Raw genomic sequence first — 25,773 nt, 5'->3', positions numbered from 1 at the left:
TAGGGAAAAGAAATGTTTTTATTAGTTAAGTACATTCAGATCACATTTATATAAAATAGGTTGCTATTCAGTTAAAAGAGCCCCTGAATTTATCAGAGCAAGTTTACTAACTATTCTATGAAGAGAGAAAACAAGATGCCAGTTCTTCTTTTTCTCCGCTTTATCTACCAAACTTAGCTATTACATGAGGCTCAGAATCACTGTTCAAACCTTTCTCAGTTAATGTTACTTTGTAAAGCCAGAATTTCTGATAATTTATTGCATAGAGGTATGGTTTAACAGTATTATAAGCTAAGTGATTCCTAAAACATCTTTTTCTCCAATGACCTACGCTTAGGAAAAAGTATCTATATTCAATACACTGTCCATTTTTTAAGCATTTCCTGTATTTCTAGTCAATTTTTAAAGGCTCATTTAGAAATAATACTAATCCATTTCTAATAGCTAAGTAGAACAATTTTTTTAATTTGCAGGGTATCTTAAAAACCAATCAATTTGATATAACCTCAAATTCCAGGAATGTAAACCATAATTCAAGCTTCAGTTTTCCTCTTAAAATATTCTACTTACTAAAATGAATTCCCATCCTGCAATTATGAACAATAAGAAAATTGTGCTTAAAATAATATTAAAAGACTAAATCTCATTATTTAGTATTAGATTAATAATCCATAATTCTAATCTTAAAAGTATCTATAGCTATAACCCCTCCAATTTGTTAATTCCCAAAGAGATTAATACAAGATATAATTAACATCTAACCTTAGAGCAGACTGTCATTTGGAACAAACTATGCTAACAATAACTGTACCACAGTCAAATAGATCAACCCATCACCCTTTATGATTCTGACTAAGGTTAATGAGCACAACTTGTCATAAATTTTCCAGTAACTCTGAAAAACTGAATTGAATGAAAAGACTAGTTTTTTCATAATACTTAAAATAGAATAAAGGCTGGAGTTGTCATATCTGGAACCTAGCACAGTATTTAACAATGTAAATGTCATTAAGTATTTGTGAAATGAATAGACAAAAAATAAGCAACCCAATACACTTACTATCACTCAGCTCCTTACTATGTGCTAGTAAGTACTTAAAATCATACATAATAAAATGGAATACACTCAAATTGTTTTCTACCTCTAATAAACACTTAAAAGAATTGTTCACTTAAGAATCTCCAGTTTAAGAGAAGGCAGAATTGGACTTTCACAAACCAATAATTTGGCTAATGACTTTCTGCAACTGCATGACATTTTTCATTTAACTTTTTTTTTCTTAATGAAATGAGAAAATATAAAGAAATGCAAGCTATAACCTTCTTTGCAATAAATAACACTAGGCCACTATATTTGATCTTAATAACATTTATTTCTCTCATGAAGAAGCTACTTTAAAAAAAAAAATTTGAATCTTGAGGAGCCGAAGGTGAAAAAAGGAGTGAACTAACTATAAGTGTTCTTCCACTTCAAAAATCGTCTGACATCTGAGCCAGAAGTCTTTCTGCATCTATCAGTGACCACCTCTTCATGTGTCATAGAAAGAGTTCAACATGCGTTACAAAATCCATTACATTTTAAGACCATTTCCAATATCTGCTACCATAAATCAAGAAATCTATTTATTCAAGGTTACTTATGGAGAATTAGTCACACAAAAAATTTTAACAACTTCATTTTCAAAAATTAAAGTATTTTACTGTACTTGGCATTCCTATACATAATGATGTGAATTCAAAGACTGAAAGCATTAAGGGTATATAATTAAAATTCATGGGCTTAGACATAAAAAAATTCGTTTAATATTTAGAATTCTCTGTAGCAAATACTGCAGAAAAATAAATCAGAATATAAACACAATGTAATCTCCTTTGGATTTCTCCTCTGCTTAAGTGGCATTAAATAACATACAAAGTTGTTCCAAAATACTTCTATGTAATTGCTATAGCCTCAGAAACATACAATAAAAAACTCTGAAAACATGAGGCCAAGAGAACTGTGGGCACTATGCATAAGGAACAAAAACTCGTGAATTCCCCCATTCCTAAGGATTTCTAAAAACTACCTTCCTAATTTCAAGAGAAAATTTACTCAAAAGAGAAAAATAAAAAACAGGTCAGCTACACAACACTTACAGCTTTACTGATAGGGTACAGCCATTATGCCAAAATTCAGCCATCAATATACAACCTCATTGCCCATCTAAAGTTAATGAGAATATATTTTACTTTAAATGGGACATAGTGGCAAAGTACCAAGAATTAAAGAATAACCTTAAAAGTCTTAATTTCATACTTCAAATATCACAAAAAGCAGTAATTCCCAAAATCATGAAAGCGTAATGAAATAACTTCACAGAAAAAATGGACATTTAAGTCATTTCTTTCTTTCCTAATATTATATAGTGAAAACAGATGTATTTAAAACTTCAGCATACTTCATAAAATCATTATTCATCGAAAATACACAAATGTTTGCAAAGAACATTTAACTTAAATTTCATAGTTGCTTATAAAATGGCACTTGCAAAATTGACCTATATAAGGAAATAAGAGTCTTGTCAAGAGACAGTAAACTATAAATATAAAATATACCACAATGTTAAAAAAACCACATAATGTTCTATAGGAAAATCAATAAGGATAACTTAATCTTTCTGGGGGAAAAGTATTTAGCATTACAAATTTAAAATGCAAATTTTACACACGAATTCAATATGGAATACATTTAAACCTTACAATGGCACATAATCATCATCTATTTTGTGGAAAACAATAAAAATTATGTACTTTTTGAATATGTGTACATCAAAACCAAAAGGTTAACTTTTACTTTTTCCTTTATTGGCAATTTTGGATGCATTTTTAGGTTTTGGTTCCCATAGGGCATTTTTTACAAATCTTGAAGCCGCAGCCCTGTCTAGCTTGCCAGCCTTTTTCTTGTCTGTTATTTCCTTGACTCTGTTCATGTATACTCTGATTCTCTCCTTAAAGACAAAAAAAGAAGAAAGGCAACAGATTTACTAAGCTGCTCACCACTGAGTTCTATTATACTATACCTCAGTTCAATTCAACAGCTTTGTATTTATTGCTTATTGAGCGGCACTAATAAGTGCAAAGCGAATAGGATAAACACATTCCATGTGCTCCTGGAGTTCACAGTCTGAGGGGAATACAGATATCGAAAAAGTCAGAAGTGTTCTGAGTGTTTCAAAAGAGGAAGATCTAGACACTACAGAGATAAACATTTAATTGTTTATATGTGGTTATACTAAATTTTTAAATTTAGCATTCACCTAAATCCACATACTAACTCTCTTGTATCTGAAGTCTATAATCTAAAATAGAGCTTTCGGGATTTCCCTGGTGGTCCAGTGGGTAAGACTCTGCACTCTCAATGCAGGGGGCCCGGGTTCAATCACTGGTCAGGGAACTAGATCCCACATGCATGCCACAACTAAGAGTTTGCAAGCCGCAACTAAGAAGCCCACATGCCACAACTAAGAAAGCTGCATGCCACAACTAAGATCCCACATGCTGCAACTAAGACCTGGTGCAGCCTAAATAAATAATTAATTAATTAATTAAAATAAAGCTTTCACATACTTTCAACATACAAACTAAACTCTCCAGAAATTTTTCTAAACAGGAAATGGCTAAGGCGTATTTAACTATTTATTTTTTTGTGTTACCTTCATGTCACAATTAAAATAAGTATAATGAAAATACAAGATCTTTTTATCCAATGTCATAGTTCTGACTGAAAAGCACATGATATTTTCTAATGAAATATACAGTTCTAATCAGATTTTACAAGGTGAGAAACATACTAGGTTGCTGTACCACTTTGAATCTTCTGAGACCACTAATCAGAATAAAGGGCTATTCTATACTTCAGTTGGAGAAATAAAGGCGTGAGAGCTATAAAACAGCAGAGTAAATGATTGATCACTGCTTAAAAGTTTCATTAAAGTAATCAAAATAGTTATATAAACATACACAGAAAAATGCAGAACCTTAGAATTTTTTAATTTTAAGAAACTGACAAACCTGTTCAAAACCCTCTCATGGCTCCCTATTTCTCTGAGTAAAAGCCAAAGTCCTCACAACACACACCCAACCCAGCCCTGCCCAGAATGATCCTCCCTCACAAACCCACATGGCCAGCCCTCTCTTCCTTCCAGTCTCCTCAAATGTTCACCTTGTTAATAAGTGCTGCCTTTACTATTGAAAATGGCAATCCTACCCAAGCACTCCAATGCCCCTTACTCTGTGCTATTTTTTTCTTTTTTCCCACAACGTAACTTTCTAACATACTATATATTCATATGTATTTATTATTTGTTGTTTGTTTGATTATGTTGTTTGTTTCCCTCCACTAGATAGTCTGGCACCTGCCACAAAGGCAGAGATATTTATTGGCTTTATTCACTGAGGAAGTATCTCACTTGGAAATAATGCCTGGCTTCCAGTGGGCATTCAAATATTTGTCAAATGAATAAACTATTTTCAATGCCCTTCTCCATTCATGATAGATATGGCAAATAGGCTTCCTCTCACATACTAACTCTGTGATCAACTAGTGACATCTGTCACAAGGTCAGAAAAGGGGAATAGGTTTATGGATGCTTTTCATTTATCAACCCTTGTCCAAAATATAAATGTACTCCTCCATAAAGTGGATTCTGAGGGAAAAAGAAGGCAGATGATTTTATCTTTTTCCAGTGACAGAATTAAGTATTACACTACTCCAAATAACTTTGTGTTTAAGAGAAGAAAGAGGAATTTTATAAATGTAAAGTCCATATTAGAAAGGTGAAAGCAGATGATGCAATGCATACTTCTTAAGATTTAAAGCCAGTATCACTTGTCAAATCAAGCTCTATGGATCATACTGCTTTATATTTTTGCTTTAAGTATCTTTCACAATTTCTGTATTTAAAAATAAATTCACTTTTCCCCCAAGAAATTTAAAAGAAGAAAATGTCTTAGTCTACACATTTAAAAATTGAAGACGGCAGATCTGGTTTACTCATTTTTTTAAATAAATGACCAAGTGCTTTACTAAGTTATAAAAAAAATACATAACCACCATAAAACTTTAGAACAATAATACAGTGTCAAGTGTATTTCACATATATATTTACCTTATATTTTATAAACACAAAGAATAAATTTATTAATATTCTTATTCAAAAGCCAAGTCAAGAAGGTAACCATAAGTTTGATTTCTAAATTTTTTTCTTTCAAATTGAATGATTTGATTTAATTTTTGAAGTCAGCAAAAACTCCAAGATACCAGACCTTATATAATATACTGTACTTATACATCTAAATGGAATACAAAGACAAACCTAGAAGATTTATTACAGGTTGTAAATATGTCACTAATGCAGAATTACTGGACAGTACACATACAACTGGTGCCAAAAAAGCTTTTAGCTTTGTTGCCGAAGTGGATTCTTTACTGCTGAGAAAATGAATTAATGGAAGAATTGAAACGGTGGAGGAGAAACTTTCCCATCTTGGCTAGTAAATCAACTAGAATATACTTTTAAGAATTGCATAAGAGTTTAAAAAAAAAAACAGGCAGTTGTAGAGATGAACAGGATTTCAAGAATTTATAGGAAAAATAATATAGCACTTATAAATAATTACTAGAATCGTGACATTTTCCCATCCACAGATTTATATAATATATGGAACACCCTTCTCTGACAAAGGTGAGAGAAAGAAAAACTAAAGGCACGATGAAATCTGGCTCACTTTCGTAATTTCATCCCTAAATAATTCTGTTCTCCACAATTAGTGTGATAAAGGTACTGCGATTTTACCTTTAGAAACACTACAACAGACATTACACGTAAAATAAAAAGAAATCGATCCACTGCAATCTTACCAATTCCTGCTTTACTGGATGTTCCTTAGGATTAACTCCCTGCGTTGCCAAATAAACTACAAGAGAAAGATTTCATGGAATAAAATGCATATATATTAATTAAGAGCATTAATTAAAGAAACTCCAGTTACAAAAAGGAAACGTCACACAAATTATTAACTAAATCTTAAATTATTCAACCTCTTTGCAATATTAAATGTATGTGTGGCTCATGGGCATCTGGTATTCTGATTTAAAAAGAAATAAATATCTGACTATTAAAATTGCCATAAAGTATAATTGCTAGCATTTTAAAAAATAAGTCACCTTTGACATGGTAAATAATTTGCTTTCTAATTAACTCTAAAGTAATATACATACCCCAAAACATTGAATTCAATGTGTAAGCAGAAACTAAATCCACTTTTGCTTGTTCAAGTGGGTCCAACTATTAAAAAAGAGGGAGAGAGAGAAAGAAAAAGAAAAAAGAAATTAAAACTTTGAGCACCATCACATATTTTAAACTTTCACCAAGTACAATGTATCAAAGAAATGTTTTTTTCACTTCCTATAATCCAATAATCAAACCAAATAATCTGGAAATAATTTGCAAAAAGAAAAGTTTTGTTAACCAGTGATTTTTGCCCACAAATTTTCACTTCAGCGTACCATCTTTAAGTTAAACAAGGAATGTGTATAATCCAAAATAAAAAAAAAATTCTTTTGAATTATTTTAATTTCAGGATTTACAATCTGGGCTTTGTATGTCAAAAGTAATTCATCAATATAAACATTGTACATGATGCATTTATGTATAAGAAGCAGGCTAAAATGCTTAGGCAATACCAAAGACAGAAGAAACATAATGAGATTTGTTTTAGACTGTCAAAGTCAATTTACTCTTTTTGTCCTATAGGGTTTCCAGAAACCCTGATAACATCATTGTAATACTTAAAAGGTCAAAGGTAGAGTCTGTCAAAAAGAATGCTGGGAGAGCTTTTTTTAATTCAAAACCAAGTCAAAATAAAAATATAGTTAGGAGGTATTTCCTAAGCTTGGAGTTTGTTATATTTTCCCCTTAAAGATATCCAAACACTTAAAAATTGAAATAAAGGGGGAAAGGGGCATATTTCATGTATCTGTTTCTTCTTCTATGTGTTTCATAACATAGCACTCGGTTTTATGAATACATTTTTAGAAATTACTTAAAATACCTTCTGCAACAACTCATTTCTAGAAACAGACATCATGGTCTTCAGCATCTCATTCACAGCACCAATGGAATTCTCAAATGTTGATAAATATTCATGAATTTCTACTGGATAGTCTTCATTAATTTCTTCGCCTGCCATTATGTTCAACTGGGAAAAAATTAAATTCTTAGTTCATACTGGAGACAGAGAATGCTCTCTAGGTTACAAAAAAAAATTAATAGGTCATATCATATGTTTCAAAAGTGCTAAAAGAGTTAAAACCTGAAGTTAATTAAACAAATCTTCTTAGAATATAATTCTGGAGCAACCACGTTTAAACTTCCCCTCTTCTTAGGCTGCTGGGGAGTGGGGGTGGGCTGCCAGGATAGGACCCACCCAAGTTCATTAATGCTACACATATCAATCCCTCAATCCCTCGATGCTTTTTGAGAACTAAAGAGATACGACTACCAAACATGTTATATCAATAATAAAAATCCTACATTTTAAAAACTTTCTGTTGAAGTTAAAGACCAAGCAAAGCAATGAAAGTGTGATAAATATACACTACCCCCTAATGCTTGCTGAAAAAAATAAGCAAAGCTCTTTTTTTAAAAAAACATACATATTAGCACTTGTAAATTTAGATGTTGATCTAGCAGCATGGTATATTAAACCAAAAAATTAGAAATCTTAGATCTGAAATATTTTATGATTATTTATCACTAAAATTACTTTTCAAGCCTATATTTATATATATTCCTTAAGCTTAAAATATTAATAAGAAATTGAAGAGTCAATAGATCACATAAAGTCTGTAAGCAGAAAAGATGAAACATGGGAGAAATAAACTATATGGTTTTCATTTAGGCTACAGCATACCTTGACGGCCCATTCTTTAAAATTCACATTTACATCATAATATTTAATAGCTATATGAGGAAAAGAAAAGTCCACATCAATGTATTTAATATGGTATCTAAGATCAAACTTCAGAAGCAATTCCAAGCCACTGTACCATCCTTAGGTTTTATTAGCTGAAAATACCTCTTTCATTACACAGCTAAGGAGAACATCAAGAATGTGCAAAATAACAAACAGCATAGCCAAATTGAAGTAAAGGGACTCGGGCTTTCCACCTTGCCTGATCACTGACTTTGTTACCTTAGATAAATCACTGAATCTCTCTGGGCCCCAAATATCTCATCCATTAAATAAGGCATTTGGTCTAATGATCTCTAAAGTCCCTTATAATTCTAAATGTTATGACTGTCATTTAAGTTTTAAAAGTACTACTTGAATATTTAGTCACAATATATCCACATTTCTATTCAACAAATACAGTCCACTGAGACATCTGGTTTCATTTAAAATTTTAGAAAAGTGAAGTCCAGGGGTCTATTACTACTCACACTGTAAAGTTATTATCCAACTACTGTGCAAAAAGCAATTAAACAAAGGACTATGAGAAAAGAAAACCACACAGGAAAGAACTGTGACTTCCTATTTCAAAAAGTTAACTGAAAATACGGATTTGCCTCTCATTCCTCCCAGAAAAATCTCTCCGAAATGACAGAAGAAACACAAAAATAAGTCCATAGTAATGCTGGAAACCAAGAAGGGCACATATCCATCAGCCGACCTCAACAGCAGAAATTTTTCTAAGCTAAAGAGCAAATGGGATTAGACTGATAGGGAACAGAACCAAGGAGCCTGCAATCCCTTACAAACAAAAGAGGAGAATCTAGGAATAAACCCAAGATGAAGGACAGTAAGAGGTGAACCATGCGGGCTGAAAGCTGCTAAACAAATCTCCCAATCTGTGAAAGGACAGCTCCAGCATCTACTGCCCAGATAAAGGTATTAGTACAGGGACAGACACAAATATAGAGAAGACTTGATATTTCTTTTCTTTACATAAAATTTTAAACCAATAAATTTGAAAAATCTGGATAATAAGAATGAGGTGCTAGGAAAAAAAATTACCAAAACTAACCTAAAAAGAAGTACATAAAACAAATAGACCATTACACAGACAAAAAAAAAAAAAAAACACACTTTAAAGAAGTCAAAGATCTACGCTCCAAAAGGGTTCCAAGTCTAGAAAATATTATAGGTAATTTCTTCCAAACCTTTAAGAAACAGTTAATTTTTATGGTATTTAACTGTTTAAGAACATAGAAGGAGATGGAAAACTTAGATACCTATTACCCAACATACACAAAAATAAACTCCAGATGAATTTAAAAGATAAATGTATAAATGTATTAAAAGATTATATACATTATATAAAATGTGTATATAATCCAAATGAAACCCAAATGCTATAAAAGGAAATGGCTGACAGACTTAAATACATAAAAACTGAAAAAACATCTATATGGTAAAAGTATACCATAAGCAAAGTTAAATGCAAGAAACAGCATGGGAGAAAATATGTGCCAAAATACAACAAAGGATTAGTCAGATTATATAAAGAGTTCCTACAAAGCATAAAACAGATTAAAATAATGAAGATCTCACCCATCAGATTGGCAATAATTTTAAAGACTGGCAAAGTTTGACGTTAGCAAGGGTATACACTGGAGGTGGAATATAAATTGGTACAGATTTCTTAAATGCACACACCCTTTGACTCAGGATATCCTCTTCAGAAAGTAGTCTACAGAAATCCTTGTATACATGCATATAAGTTTATTAAAATGGACTCTTCAGACCCTTCTCTTAAAGTGGGGACTTTGCCTTACATCAATTTTTCTCTCTGCTGGATCATTGCCCATAAGCTTGAAACATTTTATTCCTCCATCTTAGATAAGAAACAAAAGAAACACCTTGACTTCATATCCCCCTCCAGCTTAAGCCCCATTTTCTATCTCCCTTTTAGAACAAACTCCTCAAAAGGGTTGCTAATATTGAATACTAGAGTTCCAGTTCCTCTCCTTCCATTCTTTCTTGAATCTACTACAATCAGACCCCCTATTTCTCACTCAAAATTGTTCTTGTCAAGGTCACCCACTCAGCCACATTGTCCAATTCAATGGTCAATTCTCAGTTCTCGTCGTTTGACATAGCTGGCTCAGTCTGTCTGGTTTCTAGGGCAGCACATTTCCTTGGTTTCTCTCTTACCTCACAGGTTGCTTTCTTGGTCTTCTTTGCTGCATCCTTTTCATATCCTCAAGCCTCTTAACCTTGACGTGCCCAAGGGCTGTCCTTGAATCTCTTCTCTAATTTACTCTCTAGGTGAGCTCTGGGTTTAAACTATATTAATAAACTGATGACTCCCAGGTTTGCATCTCCAGCCCTGACCTCGCCACTGAACTCCAAATTTAATGTCCAACCACTTACTCAGTACCTTGGTTGGCTGTTAATATATTCTCAAATGTAATGTGCCCAAAGCCCAATTCCTAATCTTGCTTACTTTATCTTGTAATAACCTATAATGGAAAAGAATCTGAAAAAGTATATGTATGTATGTATGTATGTATGTATGTATGTATGTGTGTGGATATACAGTAAGTCCCCTACATATGAACGAGTTCAGTTCCGAGAGTGCGTTCGTAAGTCCGATTTGTTCGTAAGTCCAACAAAGTTATCCTAGGTACCCAACTAACACAATCAGCTACATAATACTGTACTGTAATAGGTTTATAATACTTCTCACACAAATAATACATAAAAAACAAACAAATACAAAAAATAAAGAAAACATTTTTAATCTTACAGTACAGTACCTTGAAAAGTACAGTAGTACAGTACAACAGCTGGCATACAGGGGCTGGCATCGAATGAACAGGCAGGAAATAAACATACCATACTACTGTACTCTATACAGTACTATACAGTAAAGTACACAAAAGGATAACCACTTGTAGAGGATGCATGCAAGTGACAATGTACGCCAGACACTTGAACTAACTTACATGATTGGACACGTGAATGTACATTCGCATCTTTGAAAGTGCACAACTTGAAGGTTCGTATGTAGGGGACTTACTGTGTGTGTGTGTGTGTGTGTGTGTATACACACACACACACACACATATATATATATATAACCAAATCACTTTGCTATACACCTGAAACTAACACAATACTGTAAATCAACTATACTTCAATAAAAAAAAAGAATCTAATCTTGCCTACTACAGTCCTCCCCATCTCATTTCATGGCAACTCCACCTTTTCGATTGCTCAGACCTAAAATTACAGAATAGTCGTTGACTCCTCTCTCACCCTATCTTTAAAACATATTCACATCCTACCACCTCTACTGCTACCACCCTAGTCCGAGCCAGTCCGAGCCATCATTGTGTCTTGCCTGTGTTGTTGCCATAGCCTCCTAAATGGCTTCCCTGTTTCCATTCCAATAGTTTATGATCAAGAAAGTGATCATCTCAAATCTAAGTCAGATTCTACCATGCCTCTGCTTGGAAACCTTCAAAGGCTTGCCGCCTCACTCAGGAAGAGACAAAGTCTTTATAGTGGCCGAAAAAACCCTGACTCTCTGCTGCCTCCTCTGTGACCTCATCTCCTCCCACTCTGCCCCTGGCTCACTCCATTCCAGCCATAATGGCCTCACTGCTCTTCTTCTTATTGGGCATGCCCCTATCTCAGAGCCTTTAGACTTCTCTCCTTCCTAGAATGTTTCTCCCCCACCAATGGCTTCAAAGCTCATGACTTCACCTCTGCCAGATCTCTACTCAAATGTTATCTATTGGTAAAGCTTTCCTGACCATCCTATTTTAAAATGCATACCCCTCTTCTCATTCCCAGCACTTCCTATCTCCTTCTTCACCCTTCAGGCCTCAAAAGCATCTGACATATTTCATTTATTGTCTGTCTACCTCCAAAAGAAGGTAACTACATGAAAACAGGCAGTTTTGTTCACTACCACTGCCCAGCAGTCGATAAACATTTGTTGAATGAAGACATTATAACCAAATACTGGGAATAATCTAAATAGTCATCAATAGGGGAACAGTTAAATGAATTATACCTTATCCATCCAAAAGAGTGAAAATAAAGAAGTAAATCCTTATGTAGTAATACACGATAAGTGGTGAAAAAAAGTCATAGAACATAGTATATAACACGTAATGTGTCTAAGAGATGCCATTTATTTAAAAAAAATTGTATATGTAGATATGTAGAAAAAGGTCTGGAAGGAGACATACAAAAATAGACATTCTTTCTGAGAAGGGATAGGAAATGCGAATGGGATCAAAGCAGACTCATGTTTTTAGCTCTTCATTCTTTGTTGTTTAAATTTCGTTATTTCAAAAAGCATGTATTAAAATTGTAATAAAAAGAAACAATCATTAAATTTAAATAAAGGCATATTTTAATAAAGTATTTTGGCTTTTAACAAATACTGCAAGTATAAAAAACACAAAAAAGCCTTTATTTAAATGTGAATTTTTTCATTCGATTTTTCTATTGGAAAATATTTCCCCTCTCAAAATCATGATAGGGATTTTTCCTGCAATTATTCCTTGTCCCTAAGCCCCAGTAAACAAGTAGCTATTTATTGTTAAAATGGGTTACGGTGAACACTGAAAGCAAGGCAGTAAGTAAGAATAATGACTCTCATTAAATCTGAACTGAACCACTTGCCTTTTTCCTAACTAAAAAATAAAGGCAAGGTAGACTGAAAAATAAAGGTGCTTCTATTATCAGAAATTCCCCCCAATTCAAATGATTTCTCCTAACATTCCGTACAGATAGTTCCTGAGTGTTTGTTCCTTCCACAGGGAGCACTGCAAGGAGGGAGCTGCAGAAGCCGCCCTCTGGTCCCCTTTGTTACTCAGATGCCAGGATGAAGCAGTGAATGGATGGTTACCAGCAGCCACAGCCAACATCTGAACCCCACTGCCTGTGAGCCAGGCACTACTCTAAGCAGCCACACTCATTCATTTACTCCTCACAGACAACAAACGTACCCACAGTGAGTTTCCGTAACTTGCCTGAGACTGTATGTGGTAAATGTCCAAAGAAGAGAAAGAAGAGAACTCACCCCCCTCTGCCCTTCACTTGCTGCCTGGTTCTACAGGGACTCCCCACCCCTCCACCTACTCCTTCTAAAGCGCAGGCTGCAAGTGGAGAAGGTGCCTCTCTTCATCCCTCAGGAAGGTCTGGCTGAGACTCAGGGGCAGAGGGGAGAAACCCTGCCCAGCAATCCCTACAGGACGTTACTGCCATTCCTTCCCTCCTCTCGTTGGTGATGAGAGCCACAGTGCCGACAGGAGAAAAGGAGGGGCACACGACATCATCCCCTACCTCCTCCCCTCCATTCTCTGCTTCAGGGAGCTCAGTGCAGCCTGGAACCTGGAAGTCGCCCCTCATCGCTTCCTCAGGCCCCAGTCCCATCAGTTCTGTCAATACGGCCTCCTTAATCTCCTTAGCCACAAGCTTTCCCCCATTCTCACTAACTAGATCATTTCAAGAGCCTTGGAGTAGTCTCCCTACTGTCAATTTTTCTCCACTCTCAATGTTAGGATGTTACAAAACATAACTTTTCCATAAAGATAGTCTGGTCATGGTACACCCCTGCTTAAAATCCTGCAATAGTTTCCCGCCACCTTGAAGGTAAACTCCAAACCCCTTATGTGGACATGAGGCCCTTTACGATGTGGCCCTTGCTTGCCTGACTAGCCTCATCTTTCATTGCTCCCCTCTTCCAATCCTATAGCTGTAGCCACCACGGCAGTTTTCCAGATGTTCTATGCCCATTCAGCCTAACCTTTCGCCTGTGTGGCTCTCTATACGTGAACCATCCTTCCCACTTCACTTTGTTCAAACCCTGCTTACGTTTGGAGGTAAGATCAGGTTTCCCTTTAGTGCACAGGACTTCTCTGAGTGCCACCCTCCCATTCCCTCTGTCTGGATAAGCACAGCTACAGGTTCTCATGTCACCTAAAACACTATCTGGTGACATGTGTTGATTTACTTAACCTTGACTACAAGCTCCCTGAGGGGGTGGTGTCATCAATATGTCACCGCCATGCTGATGTGTCACCAGTGGCTGACACACAGAATGACTTTATGTCTCAACTTGCCCAAGAGAGTCCCCATGTATGTCTATTGTTTCAGCTTGCCAACTGCTCAGCTCCCCATTTCTCTTTCAGAAGTCCCAGTTTGAGCAATAAATTATAGGGTTACCCTAACAAACGTAGGTTCTCTGACCCTTGCCACCACTCCTCACCCCACTTTGTTAGAGAACATGAGAGCCTAGAGAGTGGCTCCTGGTACCAGCTGGGGTTCAACCAGAGCAGCGGAACCAGTAGGAGGTATTCTGAAGAGATGTACTGCAAGAAACTGGTTTATGCAATTGTGGAGGAATCTGCAGGGCAGGTAAGCAAGAACGAACATGCTGGAACTCTTGGCTGCAAGCTGAAACTGCTGTCCACGGGTGGAACTTCTTTTTCATCAGGGAAGCTTCAGCTCTGCTTCTAAAGTTTTCTAATTAATTGGATCAAGCCCACCCAGATTATCTAGAATAATAAAAGTCAACTGTTTGTGTATTTCGATTATATCTACAAACACCTTCAGAGCAATAGCTAGTTTGGTGTTGGACTGAATGGGGGCTGCACATCAAAAAGACCATCACACTCCTTTAAGCCTCCAGAACTACAGCCAGGAAACGTATATTCCTGGCATCACAAATTGTTGCTCTGACAGCATTTTTCCACAATAGACATGTTATTGATGACTGTCAGGTTCCCAAGTAATAAAACTAGAGTTCAAATTCCAGTTAACAAATGTGGAAGAAATCATAACCTTTAAAACAAAAAAGAAAATCACCATTTTGCAACCCCTAGTGAAATTACAGATTCAAGTAATGTTCACCGACAGATAAAAGGGGAGGAGTGAGACTGCCCGCGCACCGCGATGAAGACCCAACGCAGCCAAAAATAAATTTATTAAAAAAAAAACCTATATTCTTTAGCTCTATTTTATTCAAAGAACTATATGAATGGATTGCCTTCCCTACACCTAAATTTTCTAGCCACCATAAGGCCACTTTCTCCCTATTCTCATGGTACAAAAGCCTTTCTAGCCTCGTGCTCTCTAGAAACTCCTCCTAGAGTTGTTGTGAGGACTCCCTGCCACCAACATGTTTGGCCTGCTTAACTTGGCTCCCTCATCAACAATGCTTTCTCAAGGAAGCACTCCCTCTTGCCTCACAATGAGTCACATCCACTAGATACACAGTCTCACAGCACCATGTATTTCTCCATATCATTGTCGTAATTTTATATTTCTGTGATTATTTGAATAGTGTCCATCATCCACACTGGACTGTAAGCACCGTGCAGGACAAGTCTTTGCTCATATACACTCCAAATATCAGGGTAGCATGTCATAGATGCTAAATAAATATCTACTAAAGAAATGACTCCTCAGTGCCTGGCACGTAGTCAATGCTGAGTAAATGTGGAGTATGTGCTAGGAAGAGAGTAGGGATAAATAAAGCAACTGTCAGACAACCGAGAAAGGACCCATTTGAAGGTGGGTAGCATTAATTTGGGTCTTTTGTGAATTTCTTTAGCAGGGTTCAGTAGGCCTGGAGCAAGAATAGTAATCCAGAATGAGGAACTGACTAATGGATACAAAGGGAAGGACTTGCAAAAGCATCTTGAAGACAGCTGACTGGGAGGTATGGCTTTGAAGGGAGAGAAGTAAGGCTTTTTCCTCTGCTTGCAATACCCGCTCCCCCCACTCCTCCCCTGTCTTCTGGGCCTAGTAAAACCTATTAATCCTTTAAAACACACATCAAATGCCCTCTCTTCTATAAAGGCTTCCATATCTCCCAAACAAAAGTAGTCTCTTCTTCCTCTTTGCTCCCAAGGTTCTCCAGACCGTTATCACTTATCCATTAATACTCCTTCGCATGTATCTTGATAAATCCAAAAATGTCAGTCCTCATTTATCTATCTGATCCATAACCAGCGCCCAAGAATAGTGAACACATTACTTCACCCTGAATTCCACAACACTATACTCTCAAAACTGTCCTTGTCCCCCGATGGCTGTTCTTTCTGTCTACTTTGTTGGGTCTTCATCTCCCCAAACCTATAAAGGCTAAGATGCCTAAAGACTCACGTCTTGTACTGCTTTCCTGTTTACATTCACTCCTTTGGCGATTGTCTCCGGTCTCACGATTTTAAATACCATGTGACTCCCAAATGTTCTTTTCCAGCAATGACCTCCCCTCTGAACTCCAGACTTGGTAGACTCAATTGCCTACTCAACATCTCCACTTGGATGACTAACAGAGATCTCAAACTTAACACATCATAATGAACTCCCAATTCTCCCTCACAAACCTGCTCCTCCCATAGTTTTCCACTTCTCAGTTAATGGCAATTAACCATTCTAGTTGCCCAAGCCCAAAACCTTGACAGTTCTCTTACAACCCACATTCAATCCATAAGCAAATCTGTTAGCTTTACCTACAAAATACATCCAAAATTGAACTGCTACTCACCACAGTCTTTCCAGCTGTGAAGCTGCTATCACCTCATCTGAATTATTACACCTTCCTAATTAGTCTCCTGGCTTTGCCCTACCCCTCTCTCCAACAACTTGCTCTTAACACAGCAGGCAGAGTGATCCTATTAAAAACCTAACCAGATCATGTCACTCCTCTGTTCAAAACCTTCCACTGGTTATTTACCCACTGTATCTCCAAATGATTAACATAAAGTCTTGCCACGTACTTCATAACTATTTGTTCACTAACTAAAAACAATGAAAGTAAACTGGAACCAAATTTTGGAGAATCTCAATATCAGATTAGGATAGTGACCATGTGGATCCAAAAGAAAATATATAATAATGTACATTCCAGGGCTGTTTCCATTCCTATACTAAGTAGAGTTACATACAATTATGAACTAAGCCAGGAACAAATCCAAAATATATATAATTTGGGGAGAAAACTAGAAAGACATCCGCAAATGTTGCATCAGAATTCTATTAATGTAATGACCTTTTTGCACTGCATTACCTTAGAAAATGATAGTGAAATGTATATACAACAATCTCTCCATAAATATTGTTGTCTTTGGCAGATAGTCTACACTAGTGCAGCCTGTAACTCTCCTTCATACTTAGAGTAAAATCACGGAGAAAAGATAGAGATGCTGGCCTCTAAAAGCAAATTTATCCCAAAGTCTCATAGTAGAAAAAGATATAAATTACAAAGAGGTTGCTCAAGATCGAGATGAATAATTAAATCAGATTACAATGAAATTACTTCAATTGTTAATTCTAAAGTTTAATTCGAAGTGTTTTCAAAATTATTGATGTGAAGCAGTAAAATTACCTTCCAAAACTATGGAATTTGCTTATGACAATATTCTCATCTCCTCTCAGGTGTACTGTGCAGGTTAAATAAATAATATAGGTAAAGTTCTTAGAACAGTGCCTGGCTCAGGACTCAATACATTAACTAGTAATACTAGTTATTATTTTACTAAAGTGAAAATGATCAAACACCCCAACCCAGTGGGGACTATTTAGAGCCATATTTTAAGGGTCAACTGTTTGGAAACAGTCGCTAACTGAGATAAAACACATAAAGAGCCATTTGAAAATTTTAAGACTGTTATGAAAAATTATATCACCTCTGAACTGCAATACATACAACACAGCTATCTGAAGACAGCTATAACATCTTTTGACTCAGAACCGTTCTAATTATTTTGAAAAAACATTGTTCACACAATCATTATTTTCTTTCAACAAAACAGTGAGCTCTATCATTTTCCATCAATCACAAACAGTTCACGGAATTTCAATAGGAATTATTTGGTTATTTTCTAATCCAAAGTCAACATTCGGTTAAGTCTCGGGTCAGTCTACTATAGACAGTCCAAAAAGATTAATAAGTGTTTACTTATGATTAATAAACATCTCATTGGGACAGATACATCTTTATCAAGCCAAAACTGTTGCAGTCAACAAACAGCAAGACACAAAAGATACTTTCAAACAGAAGTTTCAGTCACACTAAACTTTCCTGGGCCGTAAAGAAAAACCACTTTTTTGAGATTCCATTAGATTTCACCTCAAAGTCGAAATTAGCCTACCATCTCGGGTGGGCTAATGTTGCAGTGGCAGGCAGTGCGTGATCATGTATGTGAATGATAACGGATGACACGGGAAAGCTACTCCCCTACATCTGCCACTTAGGCCTTCCTCCCTCAACCAGGTTTGAAGGCAGCTGAAAATTAACAGTGAAGTCACGTGCTCTTAATTTCTCCGCCCTCCAATACTTGAGAGGCGGAGCTAAGAAGCGAGGAAAAAGCGAAAGGCCGGACCCAAAGACGTGGAGGGCCAAGGTAGGCCGAAGCCAGCAAGCAGCCACAGGAAAGCGGAAGTGGGGGATCTTGCCACGACGCTACCCCAACGCTCGCATTCGCGGAAGGCTACGCAGCCCAGTCCCCCTCCCCACAGTCAGCCGGAGGGTGACAGGGCGCTTCCAGGAGAAGCGAACCTAAAAGCACGAGAAATTCCAACCCCAGCTCTGAATAATACCTCGCGGGCCTTCCACTCCTGTCTCCCAGAAAGCAGTCGGCGGCGGTGACGTCAGCAGCGCGCCGGCTCTGACCGCGGCGCGAGCGGCGCTCTCCGGTGACCTAACGCTGTTCGCCCCGCCCCTTCGCTCCTTTCCCTTCCGCCTCCAAAGGCCATGCTCCAACCGTGCCGCAGGCCGAAGGTGTAGGAGGGGTTGGGGCGGGGCGCTGGCACCTTTTCAAGATTTGCATTTGGCCAACGCCCACCGGATTAGAAATTGAGCATATTTATCCAGAAAAAAAAAATGTTAGTTACTAAAGCTTTGTGCTGGTTTTTACGTTCGCTGAAACTCGTTGCAGGGCCCAGGTTCTCTCCCATTGTCCGCCTCAAAATTAGCCTCCAAAGCAGCTTCCTGAGTTATCTGTGGTGAAAGTTTGGGTTCTTTGTTTTTCCAACCCATCGCTACGAAATTATTTTGTAAAATACAATCAAAATGAATTGCTTGAAAGATGGATTAAAAGGCAAAAGAGAAGCCTAGATTTCTAATTATTTCAAAAAACATAAAACTGCACTGCAATAAATGAAATCAGAACAAACATAAGAGGAAAAAAAGACAAAGATTGCATATTGCTACTTGAACGATTAGGAGCATCGTTTTTACATTCCTGACTTTATTCCACAATCGTAATTTAACGAAAAGTTATGCATGAAATAGCGATTCCATATATTAAATGCCTACAAAAGCACTTTGAACAAACACCGTGTGTGTCAATACTAAAGTATTTTAAGTGGCAAATGAGCTTTCTTCTGGTTTCTTCTTCTAGTCTACTGGGATTAAAGATAAGGCTTCTGGCTGAGGGTGGTGAGTATCTAAACTGTTTCTCTGTTTTGTTTTTACACTCAGTAGAGAAACAGAGTTAAGTTGATGGGAATGGGAGAAGAGTTTTCAAAGAAATTTCTGCAAGCTAAGAATATCCATTTTTAACTTTTATCTAAAATAAAACAGGGACTTCCCTGGTGGTCCAGTGGCTAAGACTCCATGCTCCCAGTGCAGGGGGCCAGTGTTCGATCCCTGGTCAGGGAACTAGATCCCACATGCCACAACTAAGAGTTCATATGCTGCAACCAAGGAGCCAACTAAAGATCCCAGGGTGCCACAACGAAGACCTGACGCAGCTAAATAAATAAATAAATATTTTTAAAAAGTAAAATAAAACAAATGATGACGTTTTCAAAATTCATCTTCAATCCTTCTTCAATTGCCATTTCCAACAACTTATCCTTTAAAGTTATCTTTAAGATTAAATTATCTCTTGATGAAAGAAATAGATTCCAGATTTTATACATAGTTAGAGTCACCTCAAAATATCGCAAGTTGCAATGTGGTCCTACTACATATGACTACTACACAATCCACACAACTTGGGACTCACAGTGTGAGTTCAACAACATCCAAACTAATCTTATACCCTACTCAAGAAAACCAGTTCACAGACCTTAGTTGTTGGAGTGATGCCAAATTGTCATAAAAGGTTTTAAATGATTATTCTCAATTTCTGCATTCATCTCATTGTGGACAGGTAATAAGAAATAGTTCGGAGATGGGCGCCAGTCCAGAGATCACATTTTCAGTAGCACAATCCTTGAGAGTTGGGTGCATAACCTTACCAGGAAGACTGTTGAGATCTGGGAAGACTGAAACACCCAGAATAACTCAGAACCTGACAGTTCATCCAGCACCAAAGTGATAATGAGGCTTCAAGGCAAATTGTCAGACCTGTGTCATTTAGGTCATCAGGAAGCAAACACTGAAATGGAGTTAGTAGTACAAGAGGTTTGAGGTGTGGGGGAAGCAGAGATGTCTCTGAAAGATAAAGACGTAGGAAGCAGGATTGAGCAGAAAGCCTCAGACCGTGATGGACATCTGACAGGGTCTCACCACCCCAACAGTGAGTTCCAGAGCAAAGACTGCCCCTTAAAGGAGACCACATTGGGCAGAAATGGCCAGGAACTGGCACCCACCTCTATATTCAGTCATTAGCAAGAGCATGGCTTCAGCTTAAAAACGGAAGTAGAGCCTAAAGATGCTGCCAGGTGGCGGCTCTCAGTCAACTGCACTTCTACTACAGAACGGTAAATTCTTTCTTAAAGGGAGATCTGTGGGGCACATTGCCTGAACTGCTGTACACCTAACCATCAACACCACAGTAGCACCACAATCCCATGATTTGTTCAACAAATATTTACTGAGTCCCTATTAAATACCAGACTCTATTCTATGTCTTATAAGTAGAACAGTGACAAAATGTCCTTCCTTGTTATGGAGCTTACATTCAAATTTACAGCTGGGAATACCTCCCCCTCTTCTTTTCCTCCCCTTTCTTCCACTTTACTTTCCTCTTCTTTTCCTTCACCGAACTTTTTTCTCCTATAATTACTGATTTCAACATTTAAAACTTCCAGATGTATGCTTGAGTATTGCTGCCAGAGAATGCTCAGATGGTGAGATTTTCTATCTTGAAACCAAGGGTAGGAGTTTTTAGAGGATGAGGAATTGATGCCATCACCATCTCTACTGTTTGCCTAAATAACTTCAATAAATAAGCCACTTCCTCTTTTTTGTCTTGTCTTTCTTCTTTCCTTCCCTCACCCCTGCCCACCACCCCGTGTCAAGGAGTACTTGACTGATTTGAAACATTCTGGTGGGATGCGAATATTTAAATAGATTGTCAGCTCATGAGTCATTCTAAAAACACAGAAAAATGATATTTGTTCCAATACTGTCTTAGCCCCTTCAGGCTGCTATAACAAAATACTACAGACTGGGTGACTTATAAACAACAGACACCTATTTCTTACAGCTATAGAGGATGGAAGTCCAAGATCAAGGTGCCAATATGGTCAGGTGAGGGTTCTCTCCTTGTTGCAAACTTCCAACTTCTTTTTTTTTTCTGAATTTTATTTTATTTATTTTTTTATTCAACAGGGTCTTATTTGTTATCCATTTTATACATATTAGTGTATACATGTCAATCCCAATCTCCCAATTCATCCCACCACCACCAACACCCATGCTTTCCCCCCTTGGTGTCCATACGTTTGTTTTCTACGTGTGTCTCTATTTCTGCCTTGCAAACCAGTTCACCTGTACCACTTTTCTAGGTTCCACATATATGTGATATTTGTTTTTCTCTTTCTGACTTACTTCACTCTGTATGACAGTCTCTCGATCCATCCACATCTCTACAAATGACCCAATTTCGTTCCTTCTTATGGCTGAAAAATATTCCATTGTATATATGTACCATATCTTCTTTAACCGTTCGTCTGTCGATGAGCATTTAGGTTGCTTCCATGATGTGGCTATTGTAAATAGTGCTGCAGTGAACATTGGGGTGCATGTGTCTTTTTGAATTATGGTTTTCACTGGGTATATGCCCAGTAGTGGGATTGCTGGGCCATATGGGAATTCTATTTTTAGTTTTTTAAGGAACCTCCATACTGTTCTCCACAGTGGCTGTATCAATTTACATTCATTCCCACCAGCAGTGCAAGAGGGTTCCCTTTTCTCCACACCCTCTCCAGCATTTGTTGTTTGTAGATCTTCTGATGATGCCCATTCTAACTGGTGTGAGGTGATACCTCGTAGTTTTGATTTGCATTTCTCTAATAATTAGTGATGTTGAGCAGCTTTTCATGTGCCTCTTGGCCATCTGTATGTCTTCTTTGGAGAAATGTCTATTTAGGTCTTCTGCCCATTTTTTGATTGGGTTGTTTGTTTTTTTAATAATGAGCTGCATGACCTATTTATATATTTTGGAGATTAATCCTTTGTCTGTTGATTCGTTTGCAAATATTTTCTCCCAATATTTTGTCAGTTGGGTGTGTTTTACCAAGTCATTATGACAACCTCATGTGGCCAGCGAGAGAGCCAGTTGTGAGGGTGAAATGCAAGTGTTTCCAGCTGCTCCTCACTAAGTGTTAATAGCTCCCTTAAACGTACCATGATGGGGAGTTTCTTCATGTCCCATCATCAGTGTTTAATCCTCTCTTTTGTTTGGGGATTTTGCCCCAGCAGGTCCTCTGAGGATTCAGGAATTCTAATGCTCTATTTCCCAATATTCCCTAGTTCCTCTCTCTCACCCCTTCAAAGGAAGAGTATCTGGAAAAGCTTCCACTGCAGTCAGTGGCCTTGATTCCCAGGACCACTGAGAAGCCAGGAACATTTATTTATTTATTTATTTATTTTTGTGGTACGCGGGCCTCTCACTGTTGTGGCCTCTCGTGTTGCGGAGCACAGGCTCCGGACGCGCAGGCTCAGCGGCCATGGCTCACGGGCCCAGCTGCTCCGTGGCATGTGGGATCTTCCCTGACCAGGGCGCGAACCCGTGTCCCCTGCATCGGCAGGCGGACTCTCAACCACTGTGCCACCAGGGAAGCCCAAGCCAGGGACATTTTTAATGGAGCTCCACAACTGCCTTCTGAAGGCTCTGGAGCAGCATGAATTCATCTGGACAGCAGAGACACATTTAAAGAAATGCCAAAGTGTTTTATTTCTTCACGAATGATATCTTTACCATTTCAGTGAACATTTTTTTCATTAGTCTTTGCTTCGTAGGGTAACATTGGTTCAGTTCTCACAACTGAAATTCACCCAACTGCATGATGAGTACATGGAGATTCATCATACTATACTTTTTAATATAAGCAACAGAAAAATACAGTTTCAGGTAGTTTCCAATATAAGTTCTTTTTTTAAATTAATAATTACATAATTAAATCGAAATGTGATTTTTAAGGAGAAAAAAAATAAGGGAATTATGTAAGTTCCTTCTGAACTTAAACGATGTGTTTGCCATCTAGCAAGTATTTGGATTGGAAAACTTTTGTCACCTTTCACATTTGATAGTTGCTCTATCTTAGCCCCAGCATCACACTCGCTACTCAGGATTCATCACTGTTCTTCAAGGGGCAGGAGGAGACATTTTCTGTAGAATAGACTGCTTGATTTTGCCCCATATTCTCCACCCATCCAGATGGGGGCCATGTTGGAAGTGTCAGTACTTAAAGCACTAATTGGAAACAGAAAATATAAACACCTGTTTCAGAAGCATAATTTAGAAGCCACGACTCCTCACACTGCTTCTAGTTCCCTGTCTCTGAGCTGCCAGTCCTTGAAGCTTATTAAACTACATAAAGTACCTACCAGCAGGCAACCAGAATCTTATGCATGGACTTGCATCCAGCCCTCACATAACCTTTAAGGGCCTTATTCATGGCATCTCATTTATTGAGCACCTACTATATGCAAAGTCTTCTGTTATAAGACTCCATGTGGTAAGAGACATGGAGATGATTTGCCCTCCTCTCTCCTCCTCTGAAGTTCCCAAAACAAGTTGATGTGTCTACTTTGGGGCCACCCTTGAATCTTTGTCACTAGGAGACCTTCAGCAACATATCCGGTTTTTCTTGGTGTTTCTGTAGAATTCCCACCTCTTAGAGCTTTAGTGTCCAAGTCTTGCAAGTGGTTGTTTAAAAGACCTAATCATTTCATTTCTACTTAAGAACTAAAAGTAACCTAGCTGGTTATTAACCCCAAACTGCTGAAACAATGGCTGTATTAAATAACCCCATTAATAGAATATCATGCTGCATTTCAATATACTAAAACAACAAGAACAACAAAAAACCTGTTTTATTTGGACTTGAAGGTCTACTGTAAAAAAAAAATCTCAAGAAGAAAATTAATTGGACCATTGACCAGGTTATGCATTCTCATGTGTTCTTACGTGTGCGTAAGAAATTCTTCAACTTCTGTTAAAAAAATTAAAGTAAGTTCCTCATTGTGATGCAGTTTTGATACTAACTATGCAGAGTTAGATCAAATTTTAGCTGAGGACACAGTAAGCAGACTCCCCTCACCTCAGACACCAGCCCAATCTCCTGGGTTCTTTGGCCACTGCATTTCTGACAAACTGGCCACAAATTTGCAGGTTTCCACTACCCCCTCAGGCTCAATAATTCACTAAGATAAACTGACAGAAGTCAGGAAAGTGTTATGATTTCAGTTTTATTATAAAGGATCCAAACCAGGACCAGCCCAATGAAGAGACATATAGGGCAAGATCTGAGAGGCTCTCAAACACAAACCCTCCGTGTCCTCAGAACAGGTCACCCTCCCAGCACATCAATGAGTATAACCAACAAGGAAGCTCACCTGCGTTCCAGGTGTCCAAAGTTTTTTATTGGGGCTTGATTACATAGACACGAATGATTGAATCACTGGCCACATGACTGAACTCAATCTCCAGTTCTCCTCCCATATGGCACTGATAAGGCCTGGCTCAAATCCTTAACCCTCTAATCACATGGTTGACCTTTCCAGCCTAGCCAACCTCCATCCTGAAACTATCCAGGTGCCCACCATGAGTCACCTCATTAGCATAAACTCAGGTGGGGTCTGAGGGGTTCACCAAGAACAGCAAAGACTCTCCTCCCACTTGGGAAATTCCAATAATTTAGAGGCTCTCTCCCAGTAAACAGAGACAAAAGCCAGCCAAATTCTTTGTTACATAGCACTAATAACAACTAATAAATAGTTCAAATAGTACTTGGAACCCAAGTTTCAAGCAAGGCTGGAACTGTTTACCGAAACTCTCTTCTGTTGACTTCGTATGACTACTTTTAGCAACAGTGATAGGACAACAATCCCAAGACCTGGCCTGGTGAATTAACTCATGATGAGAAAGTACTTTTGGCTCCTGAAGTGAATGGAAAAATGGGTATGCTGCTAATTATAATCGTGGTTCAGTAACTGGGCTAATTTAGATGGGAAGTTTGGGTTATCCAACAGTTTCCACGGGAGGATGAATTTAGAGGAAAACTTCTGGAGAGGCAAAGCTCACACATCCCATAACTTGGGCTTGGGGAATAACCGAGTGAAGACTGCTGGTCAATACAAGGGTCCTCAATATAATGGGAATTTGGAGTGTCCATGCCTGGAACTCAAGCCCCAGAAGCCCTTATCAAGCCAATTAACTTAGAGGATTATAAATCACAACAACTATTTGAAGAAGTGTTGAGTCCTTTCCCTAAGAAAGGCTGGGACGCTACAGGCAAAAGGAACTTGGAAGGTGAAAAAATTATCCAGACAAACTCAAAAACCTGTTTATGCTAACAAAA

The 25,773-nt window shown here is 37.7% G+C and overlaps 1 protein-coding gene across 2 annotated transcripts; it reads right to left on the bottom strand.

Moving 5' to 3' along the window:
* On the bottom strand, positions 1-18,733 carry C1D (C1D nuclear receptor corepressor). 2 transcript variants are annotated; one of them, XM_030877414.2, is made up of 5 exons: positions 18,613-18,733; positions 7,093-7,239; positions 6,260-6,326; positions 5,900-5,955; positions 1-2,987 (listed from the first exon to the last, which is right to left on the bottom strand). In XM_030877414.2, exons 2-5 carry the CDS (start codon positions 7,228-7,230, stop codon positions 2,823-2,825), a joined length of 426 nt encoding a protein of 141 aa, XP_030733274.1. In that variant the 5' UTR covers positions 7,231-7,239; positions 18,613-18,733; the 3' UTR covers positions 1-2,822. The 2 variants fall into 2 exon arrangements, with proteins under 2 accessions (XP_030733274.1, XP_030733276.1); XM_030877416.3 differs by lacking the exon at positions 18,613-18,733 and adding an exon at positions 10,198-10,508.
* Positions 18,734-25,773: the final 7,040 nt, after the last annotated feature.

Source organism: Globicephala melas, chromosome 12 (genome assembly GCF_963455315.2).
Source record: "Globicephala melas chromosome 12, mGloMel1.2, whole genome shotgun sequence".
Taxonomy (NCBI): domain Eukaryota; kingdom Metazoa; phylum Chordata; class Mammalia; order Artiodactyla; family Delphinidae; genus Globicephala; species Globicephala melas.
The sequence above is the reverse complement of the archived record's forward strand: the minus strand, read 5'-3'. Positions and strand labels throughout refer to the sequence as shown.